Raw genomic sequence first — 18,841 nt, 5'->3', positions numbered from 1 at the left:
TGTAACTATAACCATCTCTTCCCCACCTACATTTTTCAAGCATGGGTTGAAATGAAAAATCAGATTTTGGATTAATAACCATCTTCCCATGCATGTTTTTTTCCCTTTCTGTAAAGGTCTTGGATAGCTGTTTTATCTTGATTCTTAATTCAGTTAAAGCTCTTTGCGATATTTCTTGCATCAATTTCACACATTTTGGCTTGAGAGCAGTTGTTTCTTACTTCAAGTCAGAAAGCCTCTTACTAAACTATTAACACTGAACTCTTCAAACTGGCTAGGAGCAAAAGAACTCAGATGCCTGTTAAAGCTATTTGTACTATAAAACTCTGTTCTTTCACTAAAGTGATTTACTTTCAGTTGCTGACCTCTCCAGCCTTTAAATAAGCCAAACTAATAGGGACTTGTTCTATGGCATTCTTTAAAACTTTGTTTAGAAATGGCTGTAAAGAATGTAACTTGTTTTAATGCCTTTCGATGTACAGTATGTGCTTGACACGCCAACACTCCCATGATCATTGGGTATAATTTTTTTGCAGGGAAAGTTTTTTGTTTTTGTTTTTTCTTATTGTTGACAGGAATTATAAACCCTATGCCAAGCAGAATGATCCTGTATGTGCCAGGGATACTGGCACTTGCTGATATATTATATGCTTAGGGCTGAGATGACATATTGTTTTTTTTCTTTTTATGACTATTGCCTGTTTCTTTTAGGTAACAGAATGTGAGATCTTTCTGTCACTACTAGTAAAGTTTCTGGATGCAGACAAACCACAGTGGCTAAGAGCTGTTGCAGTGGAATCTATCCACAGGCTTTGCGTGCAGCCCCAGCTATTAAGGTAATACTTATGCCATATTTCACTTTATGTATTAAATGAAGAGATCATATTTATCTGTAGCAAAAAATGTCTTTGTGCTAAGCATTTAGGGACTTGAAAGCAATAGAATCTGCAGTATGGAGTGTTTCTTGAAGTGCAAGGGAATATTTATTGTCATTGAGTACTGAGCCATTATTAACAAACTTCTTTGGTTTAATGCCTTGAAACTTAAATATTTGTTCCAGAATTTAAAGACTTTATCAGCTCAGCCTATAAATAGTCCAGCCAGAATAAGGAAGCATTAACCATACTATACATACATATTCATTTAAATAGCTGGCTTTAAAAATGTAGTTTTTACTCTTTTTAATTTGTTGACTACTTGCTCAGAAATGTTTTAAAACACTTTACAGGTCCTTTTGTCAATCCTATGATATGAAACAGCATTCTACCAAGGTTTTCCGTGACATTGTAAATGCACTTGGATCATTCATCCAGTCACTTTTTCTTGTACCAAGCACAGGAAACACATCAACGACAGTAAACCAAACTGGTAAAGCCTTTTTTGTATTTTTTATTTCCAGTAATTTCCTAATAATTTCTGATAATAGTCAACAATATATTTGTGAAAATCTGAGGTTTGCTTATTTGATACAATTATCAGTATAAATTTAGTGTTTGTGAAAGTGAGAAACTAGCTTGAGCCAAGAGAAATGTAGTGCTGTGCAAGCTTGTACAGACTGTATTGTCAATATGCCTTAGCACCATAGTGCTAAGGTCTGACGGTCTGTTGCAATGGGTGCTTCAGCCTGCATGCAGCTTGGCGGCAGAACCAGACCTGTCAGTCTCTAGCAGCAGGGAGATGCCCTGACCCCTGAAGTTCACTGCAGTTTTAGCTGCCTCCCCTGTGTCCACGAGACCCCACCCTGCTGTAGAGCTTTTCTAAGGGAAATTGCAAACTGTAGTTCAAATTTCTAACTGTCAGAAGTTTGCCCCAATAATGTGATTGTCAGATTCCCAGTTGTGTCCCAGGGAGACATTTGCCTTTGGGGAGACTTTTTCCTCTCTGCTTTGCTTTTCCTTCTGAGGTGTTTGCAGCAGCTGATGCCTCAGTGGCCTTTAGGGAGAGAGCTGGGCCAAGAAAGGCAAAAGGGAAAGGTCTTGTTGATGAGCTTGGCCTTCTCTGTGGGCAGAGTGCAGTTTTCCCCCCCTTGGCTCAGTCCAGGCAGGGTTGTCTCTGCCTCCCTCTCTCAGGCAGGAAAGGAGGCAGACAGGGCAGGCTTTGGAATAGGTTGCTTCGGGGGCAAGTAACTCCCCCACTTCCATCTCCAAGAGGGGAGTGGCATTGGATGAGTGGGGCACCAGATGGTAAATCACACTTAAGTCCCTGGAGCCTTCCCCAGCAGCTATGCCTCTGACTGTGGAGCTCAGTCACTTCTTCCCCTTCAGCCCCCTTTGGGTTTCGGGTGGAAGGCAATGGGCATAGTATGGAAACTGCCACCACCCAAGTTCAATAAGGGGCCTTTGGGTCCTAGTCCCTCTCCTTGCTGTGACCTTTATAATAGGATCCTCCTCCCCCCTTGGGATCCTTACTGAGCTCCTACGCTGAGACCTTCAGGGGAAACACAAACCTATCTGGCACATGTGGCAGAGAGTCTCTAAATCCCACCTCTTTGAGAGCAGAGAGATTGCTAGCCATTTTAAGCAATGTCTAAACTCAATTTCACTCCCTCCTCTGAAGCAGGATTATAGGGGACAAACTTCCAAAGGGGATATGCATAAACAAAAATAGCTCCCTGTTCATCTTCACAGAGTACAGCAGGGTGGATAATCCTCAGTGCCCAGGTCACCCGCTCAGTTTTACAGTGTGCAGTAGGATGAATAATCCACAGTACCTGGTTCACTTTCTCACCTTCATAGGGTTCAGCATTGCAGAGCTATGCAAAAAAGACCAAGCCAAACATCTGTGCTGGTTCCTCTGGGTGTCCACGCCGCCACCCCATCCTACCCCACCCTACTTCCTATTCAGGAAAGGGGAAAGCCAGCTGTGCAAATCAGAGTTATGGGATCAAATAAAATATACATATTTAAAAAAAAAAAAAAGAAAACTTTCAAGCAGATTACTGAGTCTGGGCAAGCATCACCTCCACCCCCTCTCCTGGGCATGAAAGCTCTCAGGTGACATCAACCCACAACAACAAAAGTTACTAAAAATAAAATTAAGAAGAGTCACTTCATGTCCTCCACATGCTTTCATGAGCAGTATTAACATGAGTGGACAGTGCTGGTCTCTCTCAGCCTAAAAATCCCATGACCTTTGTCTTGTCCCTGAAAAGATAGTGGGACACACATCTATTTCATCAGGTATAATATGGGGCTTTTCGTCACTGAGATCAGTTGATCAGGTAAATAAGTTAGAACATAAGAATGGCCGTACCGGGTCAGACCAAAGGTCCATCTAGCCCAGTATCTGTCTACCGATAGTGGCCAATGCCAGGTGCCCCAGAGGGAGTGAACCTAACAGGCAATGATCAAGTGATCTCTCTCCTGCCATCCATCTCCATCCTCTGACGAACAGAGGCTAGGGACATCATTCTTACCCATCCTAGCTAATAGCCATTTATGGACTTAGCCACCATATTCTTATTCAAGTAGCGTCCCTATGGATGCTCCACTGTAGGTGTATCTGTGCCCCTTCGCCTCTAATCTGAGATTGTAGATAGCAGCATCCATTCAGCCTGCACATTCGCTGTCCCTCCCTGGTGGTCTACACTGAGGGACAAAAGAGAGGATACAGCTCTCAACCGCAGCACAGGTCACAACTTCTTCAGTACCTGCATCACAGCCCTATTACAAAGCACAACCCAAAAGGCCCAGAGTACAAAAGTGGAAGCAGTCAGCACCCCGCTCCGCATTCTCTCATGTCCCCTCTGCTAAACACTTTTGACAGCTATTCCTTGCATCAGTTGCCTTCTACACACCTGTCACGTCCCTTTGGAAGTCGCCTGGCCCTCTTTCACAGCAGCTGGGAGAATATCGCCTCTGACAGATGGGTCTTGGAAATTATTTCGAAGGATTACACCATTCAATTCATGTCTCACCTCCATTCTCCGTCCCTCTTCAGGGACCCTTCTCAAGAGAACCAGGAAGTAGAGAATCTGTTATGCTATGCCACTGAACCAGTTCCAGTGCAATTCAGAGGCAAGGGGTTTTACTCCTGTTATTTCCTGATCCCCAAGGTGAATGGAGGTTGAAGGCCCATTCTAGATCTAAGGGCACTAAACAAATACCTGAAGGCACAGAAGTTCAAGATGGTCACCCTAGCAGCCATTATTCTAGTTCCTAGAGCAAGGAGATTGGTTTTCGGCCCTTGACCTACAAGATGCCTACTTCCACATCTCAGTACGCTTCTTGCACAGGAGATTCCTACGATTTACCTTTGGGCAGGACTATTATCAGTACAGCGTGCTCCCCTTCGGCCTCTTGTCTGCACCCAGGGTATTGTCCAAGGTTCTCTCCATCATACTGCCTCTCTTGTGAACACTGGGTATTATTATCTACCTGCCTTGGGATGACTGCCTCTTCAGGGCTCCCTTATTTGAGGATGCAGTATGAGCCACTCAGACAACCATGCATGCATTTGTGCAGCTAGGTAGGCCTGCAACTCAACCTACAGAAATCAATACTGACCCCTGTACAGCAACTGGAGTTTATGGCCACTAAACTCGACACAGCACAGACTTATCACCCTCATGAGTCTCAGAGACAGTCCAGGCCAGCTCCCAAATGTGGGTCAAGAACTGCCTGCAGCTGTTGGGTCATATGGCAGAATGCACCTTCATCACTCTAAACTCCTGACTATTTGTGAGGTGTCTTCAGATGTGGCTCAGTTCTGTCTATTCCCTGAACAGAGACAGACTAACCAAACTGCGATCAATGCCCTCCACAGTAAGGCATTCCCTGGACTGGTGGAAAGACCTATCCAGTGTTCGAGCAGGCGTTCCATTCATGCCACCAACATTGACTCTAACAACAGATGCCTCCCTAATAGCCTGTGGAGCCCACCTACATGACCACACAACTGCAAGGTTCAGGGCAAGTGATTTTCCACAGAAGCAGCCCTCCATGTTGATCTTTTGGAGCTGAGGGCACTCAGGAATGCCTGTGCATACTTTCTGCCATTCATCAAGAACACTCACATAAAGATCATGATGGACAATGTGACCTGTATGTTTTACATAAATCACCAGGGGGTCACCATCTCTTCCTCCCTCTGCACAGAAGTGCCCAAACTTTGGAATTAGTGCATCCATCACAGTGTGCTCTTGTCAGCCACATACTTACCAGAATGTGACTGCCAATAGTCTGTTGGAACTTTTCTCACGACCACAAATGGGAACTGAACTCAGAGATGGTTCACAACATATTTGCCCTGACTTATCCATCTGTTCGCTGCTTACCAGAACAAGAAATGTCCTCATTAATGCTCCATTACTAGCCCAGAGAAACATTCAATGGGAGACGCCCTTGTCCTCCCATGGAACAGAGATCTCTGGTATGCCTTTTCCCCATTTCCTCTTCTAGCCAAAGCCCTACTGAAAATTTGACAAGACAAAGTGAGAGTTATTCTGATTGACCCCTCCTGGTCAAGACAAGTCTGGTTCCCTTACCTGGCACAGATGAGCTCCAGTTCCTCTTTGGCCCATTCCTCACCTACTCTCTCAAAACGACTGGCTGATCCTTCACCTCAACTTGCAATCCTCTGCCTCCATGCTTGGCTTCTTCTTGGTTCCAAGACTTAGAAGTTGAATGCTCCGACAAGGTGAAAGATGTGTGTCTACACAGCCAAAAGTTGACCCCTCGACGTACTTACCTACAAAAATGGAAATGATTCCAAATTTGGTATCATTCTAAGCTCATAGACCCAGTCTTGTCCTCCCTTCCTCTGATTTTAGACTACATTTTAGACCTCAAATGTTCAGAACTCTCGCTCAGCTCCCTTAAGGTACACATCGCAGCCATAATGGCCTTCCACTGTCATGTAGGTGGATACTTGGTGTTGACTCATCCGCTGATGTATAGATTCCTTAGGGGTATTGGGAATATTTTCCTGCATGTGAGACCACTTGTTCCAACCTGGGATCTTAACCTAGTTCTCAGAGCTTTGACTAGACTTCCCTTTGAGCCCATTGCAACTTGCTCTTTCTTACACCTATCCATGAAGACAGCATTTCTAATTGCTATCATCTCAGGTAGGCACATAGGAGAAATAGCATCGCTGACGGCACACCCACCATTCATGGTATTTTTTAAAGACAAAGTAACTCTAAGGCCACATCCCAAGTTTTTCCCTAAAGTTGCCTCCGCTTTCCATTTAAATCAACTGATCTATCTTCCTGTTCTCCCCCCCCCCAAAAAAAAAACAAACAAACAAACATCCACATCACAACAGGGAGGTGATTCTGCCTATGCTAGATGTTAGAAGAACACTAGCATTCTTCTTGGACAGGACTAAGGACTTTAGGAAATCCCCTAATCTCTTGCTCTCGTTTGCAGAATGATCCAAAGGCTCTGCAGTACTGTCTCAGACTATCCGAATGGGTCTCGGTGGCATTAATCTCTCTTAGCAAGGATGCAATCTATTGCCTCTGTCTGGAGTCCGTACAAACCCCACAAGTTCAATTTCAACCTGGTCTCGTTCCTTAAAGATGTGCCTATCTCGGAAATCTGTAGAGCAGCAACTTGGGCATCTGCCCACACTTTCACAGAACATTATGTGAAACCTGGAGATTTGGCCTCCAGCGCCATTTTCGGCTCCTCAGTACTCTCTGTAATAACAGACTCAACTTCAAAGCCCCAGCCTTCCATGGGGGATACTGCTGTGAAGTCACCTACAGTGGAGCACCCATAGGGACACTACTCAGAGAAAAAGAGAGAGTTGCTCAGCTTGTGCAGCAACAATGGTTCTTTCAGATGCATGTTCCTATGCATGCTCCACAACGTGCCCACCTCCTCTCTACTTGGGAGTTCTCAATATAGGGCTCTATGGTAGAGAAGGAACTGGGGGGGAGGGGGCACCTGCACAGTGCTACATAGCCTCGAGACAGACCACAAGCAGGAGAGAGCGCATGTGCGGGCTGAACGGACACTGTTACTTAAAATCTCTGATTAGAGGCGCACCCATAGAGGGACACATCTCAAAGAACCATCGTTATTGCACAAGGTGAGTAGCTTCCTTTTCTCAGCTCTCTTAATTCTACAGTGGGAAACTTCATGGAAAGCTGAGGGTAATCAGAAAAGTAGATTTACAATCCTCACTCCTTCCAGACACTAGAGAAAGAAATGTATAGATTATATGGCAAGTGAAGCAGGCTTTGAAGTACAATGTGTTATCTTGAACATACTAGGGTGCTGAGATGAGGCACAGATGCCCTCAGTTGCGGCAGAGCAATCTGCATGACTCCCAGGCAGCCCTATCTGGAATTGGTGTCCTGTTGGGTAACAGACTCTTTCAGCTAGAGAGCAGATGGCTACCAATAGCTTTGGCCAAAATAAGATCACTGGGCATTGTCCAGAGCTGATACTCTTATGGACTTGTGCAGAAATGAGAGGCACATTTTTTTCCTATTCCACTCTCAAGAAGTCCATGGAAATGCCAGAAAGTGAGTGAAAGCATACATAATCTACTTCAGATCAGAGTGATATGAAAGATAGGGACGCACCAGTGATACTTTAAATGCTCACTTACTGAGGGACAATCTACACTCATTCCTATATTTGCTTTGTAGAGCTAGCTCCCAGTATAACTTTTCCTGAGTAATATACCCAAGTATTCGGATTCTAGTATCTAAACTGTGTTGTTAAATTTAGTCACCTTAATTTGGGTTATTGCTGATTATGCACTTGTGTCTTATGACTTTTTTAAAATAAAATTTGTATTGTGGATAATCTAAGCACTATACCCAGATGTGCAGAAACTCTTTTCTTAACCTGCGTATTATATAATTTTTTAACATTAGCTTTAATTAAAAAAAAATAATTTTTCTGGGCACTGAAATGGCTATCAATCTCAGGCCTAGATTTACCTAGCATTAGATCTTCTGATATTTCTGCCTCACAAAGGAGGTCTGCTATTGCAAAAGAAAATTCTCCATCTAGCACCAGAAAGGTTCAAAATGGATATTTGGACGAAGCAATTGTCACTCTTGTGGACCCTAGAAGTTAACCAATTTTTTTTTTCCTGCTGGTTGATTTAAAGTCCATAGTTTAGCTACCGTATTAAACAAGTGAAACTTGGGGATTGTCTATATGAACGCTGTATAAATCTACCCCACACTAGGTGTCCATTGGACTCTGCTGCTGCACACCAAAAGTTCCCTAGTGATCTGTGATCTACTATTTCAAAGTGGGATAGATCAAAGTGCATTAGGGAACTTTTAGTACGTGGACATTTAGAGCATGGCTCACTAGTGTGGAGTAGATTTATACCCAGCTTGCTGTGAATGAAGTGTTCATTTAGATGAGCCCATAGCTTGAATTCTCCCTCTGATGTGGATGTATCCAAGTGTCCAAACAAAAAGGATAAGTCTCTGAACTATAATGGTCTCAACATATTCAAGAAAAGCAAATCTTATACAAATACAGTCCAAGGTTATAGAACCTAATTCCAGTTCTTACAGCACTATTCCAATCGAACCTCAGCGGTAAGGGTCATACTTAACAGGAAGTTTATTTTAATGGCTAACTACTAACTCCAGTCAGACACATTTATGAAGTTGAGAGCTTTCTCAGATGAGACCCATTATTGGACCGTGAATTCAGGCAAGTAGTCCTCCCAACTGTAAATTCAGTAAATTGTTCCTCCTTCTGTCAAGCAACAAAGTCCAATCTGTAGAAACACTAACAAACTTAGAGCAGAGAAATTTTTTTCCTGTAATGAGGTCTGCTAGGTTGCCATGTGGCCCTTAATAAATAAATTCAGCATATTCTACGTATTAGTGGTGCAGTCTTTAGCCAGTGATATTTTTGGCAGAAGTCTTCTCTACATCTCACTGCCCAGAGGAAGATAGAAGATATATAATGTACCTCTTTTTGGATGTCCATATTTAAAGGACACTCCTAATTCCCACCCAGGTAGGAGGCACATTGCTCTCAAAATCCAATTGTAAGATATCTGTGGACCATAGTGTGATGAAGAATAGGAAAATTTACTTGTGTTTACTGAAAAACTTTAGTTCTTCAAGCAATAAGATCCACAGATCCAGCCCACCCGGAGACAAATGAATCATCCACAATAGAGATGTAAATTGACATCCAAAATTCAGGTTTATTTTGTTGTCCTTTTCTTCAAAATATAATTATCAATCCATAAGTTAGGCAAGTACAGGGAAATCATCTTGGCTGTGGAATTTGACTCAGCTGGAGGGAACTGCCCCTGCTGCCAGTGACTGGTTAGGCTCACAGGCTGTAAGCCAGCTGAAGGACCCATTGCAACAGAGGTACTTATTACTTAAAGGAAAATTTCAGGTAAGCGCAGATACACTTTCCTATTCCTGATGGTCAAACATCTTTTTTTATTCTAGGGTGATTCTGAACCTCTCTTGAGAGGTTATTAATTATATGTAATTAAGCTAAATTATGTGGGGTTTGATGCATCTACAAGTGAGGAATAGAATGAGACAACATTTTCATATGTGACCAAAATGAGATTTGGACCTAAGTTTCAGTAGCTGAAATGATAGTACCACTTTTCCTCCTACCTGTACATTTCTTAATATCTACAGAACACAGACAGTGCAAGAAAATATCTAAGATATGAGGACATTCTTCGTGTTCCCTGGAAATTAAATTTAATCTAAAATTTAGTTTTTCCCACATCCGCATGTTCCTTATTAAATTAGTTAACAGGAATGTTAAAAATGAAAAAAAGTTATTTTACCTGGTGTTTGTTAGACATGTTTTGGTAGCTCAGTTATAAATGCTGGGGTCTCCTTAATTCCCAGTGGAAAAAATTTGAGGGCTTATCTACATAGTGAAATTAACTAGAATAGCTATTTTGGAATAATTCCCCATGTAGACACTTTTTTTTTTTCCCCTTCCTGGAATAAGTGTGTCTACACAGGGTTGCTATTTTGGAATAGTTCTTGCTAAATTCACACCCTACCTTAATCCAAAATAACTTTCAAGTGTAGACAAGCCCTTCTATTCAGCACTATTATCTTTGCCTTATCTTCCTGTCATGTTTTCTCTATCCTTCATTTCACCCATTCTTCTTCCTTGCTATGTCTCCCTCTCCCTTTGCATGAGTCTCTTTCTTTCTTCCATGTTTCCTTATTCTCTCTCTCCTTCTTCAAGCTCATGTCAGAAGCACAGATCCAGAGCAGCTCTGTGCAGCTGGCTTACTAACTGAATCTGTTGCTGGCAATGATTAATCAACTGTAGCGTATTGCCTTGTAAGCTTCTACCATAGGCATTGGCCTACAGTTTTTAAATGAATAGTCAGGTGAGGTGCTTGTGCATAGCAGGAAATTAAGGCCTTCTCTGCACCGCAAGGGTATGTCTATACTGGTAAGTGAAGGTGTGATTGTACCATGGGCAGCTGTACCCCTGCTAACTTTAATCTAGCTAGCACGGGTAACAATAGCAGTATATACATGGTGACATGGGCTTCAGCACAGGCTAGCAACCCGAATACAAATGCAAGGTTCCTGGAGGGCTTGTAGTCTGGTTACTAGCTGTATTATTACATTTGATACATATGTAAATCTAAACTGAAAGAACTATTTTACATTTATTTATATCTTTATCCAATTTAATGGTAATTCAGTATTCCAACATGTATCACAGGGATTTTTAGGTTTAATTTGCTAATGTTTTGAGCTCTTTGTTGGAAGGTGTTACAGAAGTACAAAATATTTTATATTCTGAAGTGTAAGTGTGTGTGTGTGAAAACTGAATCATTTATATTAACAATGCTCCTTTAACTAAGAGAACATACAAAATATACCTCATTTTAGCCAGCAGGGGGCACTCAAAAGATGAGAAATTTTTATCAGGCATGTGTTCTTGCATTATTATATGCATATCTCTGCACACAATGAAATACCAAAAAAGAATACTTTCTTCTAATTAAAATAAAACTAAAGTGCATAGTTTTTTATTCTTTCTGTTTTTGTTTAATTTATAGGAAGCAATACATCTGGTGGTACAGCCTCATCACAAACCAACCCAGGAATGCAGGGAATGGGTGGAGGTGTGACTGTATTACCTGCATTTGAATATCGAGGCACCTGGATACCTATACTCACTGTAACAATACAAGGCAGTGCTAAAGCTACCTAGTAAGTAATAACATTACTCATGTCTCTCTAAAAATGAAATTTTGGGAATAAAAACATTTACAGGTTAATTATGTAGTTATTCTTGCATTGATATACAGTGACATTCAGCACATTGCTGACGTTAGTCCTACTGTGGATTCTCTTCCTGTAGATGCCTATGCGGTGATCTGACCTTCTCTGTGTACTTGGGATACAGATTCAAATATTCCTCATCATTTGTTCTTTGCCATGCCATTGCTGTGTTAATTCTGCACCTTTAGGCATCACTGTAATACAATAAATAAAAATTATTTTATATTAATAGGAAAAATAGTAACTCTTGTACTTGGCTGTTATAGCACCAAGCAATGTGAAGGGAAAGGCATTAGAGGCAGTGGGAAATAGGATATTGCAAGAAAACTAACTTTATTTTAGTTGAAATAAAAATACTGGCTATATTGGTGAAATACTGGTCTAGTTGCCACTCTAACCTATATTGCATCATATGAATCTATATATACAAAGGATGAATAGAAATGGTACTTGACACGACACAACTGGCCATTAGATCTCTACTAGAGACATTACGTATCAGTAGTTTGCATACTTCAGCTTAAGGATTCATATCTTACAGTTACATGATACAGCGGGTTATGACGTCTCTTGGAACAATGCCAGTTTACTGTGGCTGTAATATTCAGGGTAGGTCTACACTTAAAATGCCGCAGTGGTGCAGCTGTGCTGCTGTAGTGCTTAAGTGAAGACACTACTACACCAACAGGAGAGCTGCTTCCATTGGCATAGTTAATCCACCTCCATGAGAGGCGGCAGCTATGTTAACAGGAGAAGCTCTCATTTTAACATAGCACTGTCTACACCCGGGGTTAAGTCAGTAGAACTGCATCACTCAGGGGTGTGGATTTTTCACACCCCTGAGCGACATAGTTATATTGATGTAAGTTTGTAGTGTAAACCTGGCCTTAGTGCCATCTCTTTAAAACTGATTTAGTTTCAAAACCCATAAAATTGCACCACACTGCTGACATACCTGAAATGAGTATTTTTAAAGCAAATGGTCTGAATCTTCAAAAGGGAGTGCAGAGGTTTTCTTCTCAAGCTATCGTAGATTTTTAATGTTTTTGAAGAATAAATTTCAGACACTGTTGAAGGTGTAATAGCATTTTGTGCTAGACAATGTCTATTTGAACAAGGAGATTAAGACTGAGTGTGCAAATACTGTCTAACTTACCCTGCTGTTCTGAGGGACTTCATGTTTTAACTAAAAGTAGATTAAGTATGAAACCTGGTTTATGCTTTGGCCAACAATTATAGTCTCCTGCTTTCTCCCTTTTCCCCCTCTCTCCTGTTTCTCTAGAACTCTTCAGCTAAAATCCTCATCATCTTCTGTTTCTCCAACCATGTCCCACCCCTCACCTTTTGATCTGTTCATTGACTCCAGCTCCTTCTGAATTACGTTCATATTTATTTCCTTATGTGAAAGACTCTGTAAAAATTGTCCCCAGCCTATGATCAGCTGTCATCTTCTATTGCCCTGCTTATACTCTAGAACTAGATTAAGGAAATCCAGGACGGTAGAGACACACTTGTATGGGAATGTGGGCCCTTGTCCTTGTCTTTTTGCTGCGGCAACGCTCCCACACTATAGCTGTGCTCCACTTTGGGGTGGCAGCGATAAGGATCATCTACATAAGCCATCATTTGTGTTAATGGAAGTCTCTAGGGGCTCTCCCCACATATTCCTCGCCTTCAAGTGTATGAAGTCTGTCTAGGGGATGGGAGGGCTCTGCTACCATTCACCCTTGTCTGTGTGTACTTCTGTAAACACCCCAGCAGAGCCATGCTAGCGTGATTGCAGGGAGGACCAGGGCCCCAGCCACATGGCAGATATCCCTGCTGGGATGGAGTCAAGAGCCCTCCAGAGTAATGGGTTTGAGTTGACACCTCATTTAAGATAATAGGGCTTTCGGCAGGTTCAGGCAAATATCAGTTACATTTAATTTGCATTTTCAGAATATTATTTATTTGCAGACATGAAATAGGAAGTATGTTTAGTGGCTAGTGTATAGAACTGTGACTCAGGAGACTTGAGTCCAAGTCCTGGCTCAGCCACAGACCTCCACTGTGATCTTGGGCAAGTCACTTAATCTACCCTGTGTTTCAGTTACCGATCTGTAAAAGAAGGATACGTCTTCCTTATCTCACAACACACCTGTTTATTTCAACAGGTGTGTTGTGAGGATAAAATTAATGACTGTGAGGCACTCAGATACTACTATAATGAGTCACATAAGTGTCTAGATAGATGAGGGCACAAAATAGAATTGTTTAAAAAAAAATTATTTTCATCATGTGAGTCTAGGAGATGGGGTCATAGGTGCCTTAATCTGACTTGCTGCCCAGTCTCCTAGCCTGATCCCACTCATTTTGTCTTCTCCCACATGAGATTGTACCTCCTTTTACACTGTCCTCTACTTTAACATCAATGTCATCCTTCCTTTTTTCCAGGTACCCTTTTCTCTCCTCTTTCAAATCCTTCAAATCCTTTCTCTGCTCATCTTCCATCCTTAAACCCCTCTCCAGAGCATTCTGGTTCATCTCACACCTAATTGTATATTTTATTAATTAAAACAAAACTAACAGTTTTACCCCAGAAAATAAACCCATCACCAAAACGTTATATCAGTCTGAATTTTTGCAAGTAATGTTTCCTCTAGAGCAGTTCATCCTTTTTTCTTCCTCCCCCCCCCTCTGCCCTTGTTATCTCTCATCCACTGTGTGTCTAATTTTCTGTGTGATTATCAGTCAGACTTAAATTTGTAAACTCTTTGAAGCAGGGACTTTTCCTTTCCTATAAAGTTCCATGTACACCGCTTGTGCTGTATATAACAAGGCAGGCAGAGTGATTTAAATCAAGGTGATTAAATTATTTGTTGTTTATTTTAAAAAATCATTGATTTAAATTAGGTTGAGGCTTTAACTAATTTGAAAGTGTGCTATTCCAACTTTAGATTAAGATTTATAATGAACTAAATTATAAATTATGTGTTGTAAATGTCACTACGGATAGGGGATCTTATTTGAAAACTACTATAGGCAAAACACAAAATATTGAAAATTAAGTCCCAAATTCTACAAACATTTCAACAGTTATAACTTCACTCACATGAATATTCCCTTTGACTTCAGTGGAACTATTTATCGTGTTAAATTGATGTGCACATAAATATTTTCAGCATAAGGGGCTAAAACTGTATCTTTATTACACTTTTCTTAGTTGCATAAAATCTTTGTCACTTCAGAACAAAACTCCTTTAGTGTTAACATGAAAAGATATTCAGACTTTTAATACATTAACAAAGTCATTGTGACCTTTTTTATGTAGCACAAGTCAAAATTTCCAAAAACAGGAGCCTGTGATTTAGGTTCACAAGTTTCATTGACTTCATACTGAAACCCCTGATGGATGAATGTAGCCTGGTCAGAGCATTTCACTATTCTAAATATGACATTTCTTAAACAAAAAACGCACCTCTTTGTAAAATCTGAAAGTCTACTGACAATTAGGAAATTAATTAAATGAGTACAAAATATCAATGCTAGGAATTTATCTCTAAAGTGGAGAGAGAAATAAAAATCATTATTTAAATTTTTTTAAAATTGATTTTTAATTTAAAAAATTACATTTATATAAAGATACATCTGTTGTAGTATCAAGCTGTAATATGATAAATTTGAGTGTCCTTGTTCTTGAGTATTGAAGTTCAACCATTCATGTTTTAATCTGTAACCCATGCTCTTCTATGTAAAGCCACAGAAAAGTTATTTGAAGCTGTACATCCAATGTCCATGGATAATTAACAATACTAGTGCAAATATTATTCTGTTTGCTGTACTTTTTATTGACTTATACTAATTGACTTGTAAACTTTCTTATAAACAGCTAAGTGATTAGAAAATTTATTTAAAAAAAAATGCTTATAAGGTGAGAGAGTTTTTCTGCTTTAATAAGTTGTGATTTAAAGACATTTTTTCCCCCACTGAGTTTCAGCCTTCTACAGATTAGTGTTTTACCATCTGATCGGCTGCTAATGATGAAGCAAATATTTATAATAGAAGAGAAGACCATAACTTTATTAAACCAGCCTGTAGAAAGGTAGAACTGGAAGGGACCTTGATAGGTCATCTAGTCCAGTCCTCTGCATTGAGGCAGGGCTAAGTATTATCTAAATCGGGGTGGACAAAGTTACTGGCCCTCCGAACCACATATGACAATCTTCAGAAGTTGGAGAGCCGGGACACAACTGCTGGGAGCCGGGGGTTGGGGCTTCAGCCCCACTCCTGCTGAAGCCCCGAGACCCCCTCATCCTGCTAGGCAGAAGCCCCGAGACCCCCCCTTATCTCACTGGGCAGAAGCCCCTACTGCACCACCCCGTTCACATACCATTGGGTCACCCCCCTTCTAGACCATTCCTGACCAGTTCTTGTCTAACATGTTACTGAAAACCTCCTATGATGGAGATTCCTTAACTTCACTAGGTTATTTGTTTCAGTGCTTAACTACCCTTACAGTAAAGAAGTTTTTCGTAATGTCTAACCTAAATCTCCCTTGCTGCAATTTAAGCCCATTGCTTTTTGTCCTGTCCTCAGTGGACAACCTTTTATGTGCTTGAAGAGTTATCAGGTCCCCACTCAGTTTTCTCTTCTCCAGACTAAACAAACCAGGTTTTTTTCAATGGTTTCTTATAGGTCATGTTTTCTAGACCTTTAATCATTTTTGTTGCTCTCCTCTGGACTTTCTTGAATTTGTCCACATCTTTCCTGAAGTGTGGTGCCCAGAACTGGACACAGTACTGCAGTTGAGGCCTTATCAGTGCTGAGGAGAATGAAAGAATTACTACTTGTGTTTTGCTTACAACACTCATGCTAATACATCCCAAAATTATGTTCAGTTTGTTTTCCCAACAGTATTACATTGTTACCTCATTTAATTTGTGTCCACTATAACTTCCCGATCCTTTTCTACAGTATTCTTTCCTAGGCAATCATTTCCCATTTTGTATTTGTGCAGTTGATTATTCCTTCCTCAGTGTGTAGTACAGCACTTTGCATTTGTCCTTACTCAATTCCATCCTATTTATTTCAGACCATTTCTCCAACTTATCAAGATCATTTTGAATTCTAATCCTGTCCTTCAAAAGCTCTTTCAGCCCTTCCTAGCTTAGTGTCATCCAAAGACTTTGAGTATACACTTTATGCCATTATCCAAGCCATTTATTAAGATACTCAGTAGAACCAAACTCTGGGCCAGTCCCTGTGGGACCCCACTTGATACGCCTCTCCAGCTGACTGTGAACCATTGATAACTACTCTGAATATAATTTTCCAACCAGTTGTGTGCCAATTTATAGTAGGTTTGTCTAGCCTGTGTTTCCATAGTTTGCTTCGTGTGAGACAGTATCCTGTTACAGGACAGTTGGTAGGCATGTATTGCTAGTGCTAATCAGCCTAATTTTCTGGGTAGGCTGCTTAGTTGTTTAAGCCTTGTCAGAGGCAGTTCTGGCTAAGCAGGACCCTTAAGCTCTCCACCATAATATCTGATGGCTTTGAGTACGTCATATCCTCCTGCTGGTCTCTGATGTTGCCCCTGTGATTACTTTGCCAGTCAACTGTGCTCAAGCCATGGCCTCATTGAATGTTTGAATGCCAAACTGGGCCAACATACAAATACACGCTCTCTCTCTTTTCTTGCTTTTGGGGTAATCAGACCAAGTTTCTATTTTGTTTTCGGCCTCTCAAGTCCATTGTATAATTTTTCTCATAGATGGAGAACAAGTGACTGGTCTGCCTTACCCTGAGCAGTTGAAAGCAGGTGTGGGATGGGAATGGAAGGCAGTCTTTCCCATTTGTGCTTCCCAGAAGCAAGTTATGGGGGATCTCTCTTAGTATGCATACCCAAGTTCTCTGTCTTCAGGGAGGATGCTAAAGGGAATAGCTGGGGCATCTGGGTTAGAGGAGTAGTAGTGGATGGTGCAGGGCGGTGGTATATCTGGATGGTGGGCTAGAGTAATAATGACTTAAGTAATGGGGTTGGTGAAGAGGCCTGGTGCAGCTGGATAAACTAGGACAGTTGTTTGGAGAGCTGCCTGAGGTATCAGGTGGTGGTTGTTGGGGCAGTGGGTAGTTTCTGGCGCAGCACACTCTCTCCTTGTGCTGGCTTTACTACTGCCACCACCCTTTGCTCCTTGCTCTCTTTTCCCACTGTGCTGACCAACTCTGTGCTAGTTTTGAGGCAGCAGGGGAAGAGCAAGGGGGAGGAGAGGCAATGAGGCTGCAACTGTCAAATAAATAGTGATGTTTTGGTCACATGATATCCAACAGTGATAAATGTAATCATGAACTTTGTACAGTAAATCCAAAAAGAGGCAACTTCATCACCAACACAGTCTTCAGAGCAGCAAGATTTGCAGACAGTATCCAACCAAACTGACAAGGAGCTAGGTATACAAAAATGCAGATACTATGTTAAGTACAACACAAGAGAAATAAAATCTCATGATTAAATGCCTTGAATTTTTAGATACATTCAATGTACGTTAGAAGTCTTTAATGGAGCTCTGTTTCATGCTTACAACATCCGTACAGGTGTGGAACCAATCAAATTCAATATTCTAGTTTAGCCAGAGACTGATTATCTGTTTTGATGGCTTGCAGGCACTGGGGTCTAATCCAGATCCCTTGCTTATCACTCAGTTGCAACTTCTGTAAGTGATTCCTATTCTACCTCTACCTCTTCTTCTATGGCTGCAGTGGCTAGAGTTGTCTGACACAAATGGCTCAGTGAGAGATGAGAAATATTTGGTTACCCTCCAACGTATTGCCTAGCTATGGTGGGCCTCTGCAATAACTCTTCATAGGAACAGACAAGCAGTGACTTCCACATGACATATTCTTACTTTTTGTAATTTGTTTATTTTTCTGGTGGTTTTCTGAATTATTACTTTTCCATTGTTTAAATTCCTTAAATCTGTAAGTGATAGATTTGTGGTACTGTGATTAATTTTGAGTTAATACAATAAGAATAAAAATGAAGTGATTCATTCGGAAATTGGTCAAATATTTAAGCAGATTTCACTAACACAAAGATTCGTTGACATAGATATATAATAGTCTCAGTATCATAGTAGCTTTATATTTAGTCATATTTTAATTAGTTTTGGGTGTATTTGGTGTAAGAATTTTTTTTGTATCTTGTCAATACTCAATTAGGATATTACCACGTGACCTCTTGATAATTTAATAGTGGGAAGTGGGAGTATTGTCAATTTATTTAATCAGATTTTCATTATTATTCATTCAATTACTTCATCAGTATTGCTGTTAAATATTTTTGTAATGTTTTTAATCTTTCAGCCTAGAAATGCTGGATAAAGTAGAGCCACCTACAATTCCTGAAGGATATGCCATGTCTGTGGCATTCCATTGTTTACTGGATCTTGTCCGTGGTATCACTACCATGATTGAAGGAGAGTTGGGACAGGCTGAAACAGACAATCAGACCATGACTGAAGCAGCTTCATCACCAATACAGTCTTCGGAGCAGCAAGATTTGCAGTCAGTATCTGACCAAACTGACAAGGAGCTAGGTATACAAAAATGCAGATACTATGTTAAGCACAACACAAGCGA

The 18,841-nt window shown here is 40.9% G+C and overlaps 1 protein-coding gene across 8 annotated transcripts in view; it reads left to right on the top strand.

Moving 5' to 3' along the window:
• Positions 1 to 18,841, top strand: part of MON2 (MON2 homolog, regulator of endosome-to-Golgi trafficking) — a 163,172-nt gene that overhangs the window by 50,225 nt on the left and 94,106 nt on the right. For all 8 annotated transcript variants that reach the window (XM_039503322.1, XM_039503312.1, XM_039503343.1 and 5 more), the window contains 4 exons: positions 712 to 836; positions 1,229 to 1,368; positions 11,002 to 11,155; positions 18,566 to 18,798. In XM_039503322.1, coding sequence (XP_039359256.1) covers positions 712 to 836; positions 1,229 to 1,368; positions 11,002 to 11,155; positions 18,566 to 18,798 — 652 coding nt within the window. The remainder of the gene's footprint in view (positions 1 to 711; positions 837 to 1,228; positions 1,369 to 11,001; positions 11,156 to 18,565; positions 18,799 to 18,841) is intronic.

Source organism: Mauremys reevesii, linkage group 1 (genome assembly GCF_016161935.1).
Source record: "Mauremys reevesii isolate NIE-2019 linkage group 1, ASM1616193v1, whole genome shotgun sequence".
Lineage (NCBI taxonomy): Eukaryota > Metazoa > Chordata > Testudines > Geoemydidae > Mauremys > Mauremys reevesii.
Note: the sequence above shows the minus strand (reverse complement) of the source record. Positions and strands in the feature narration are given on the sequence as shown.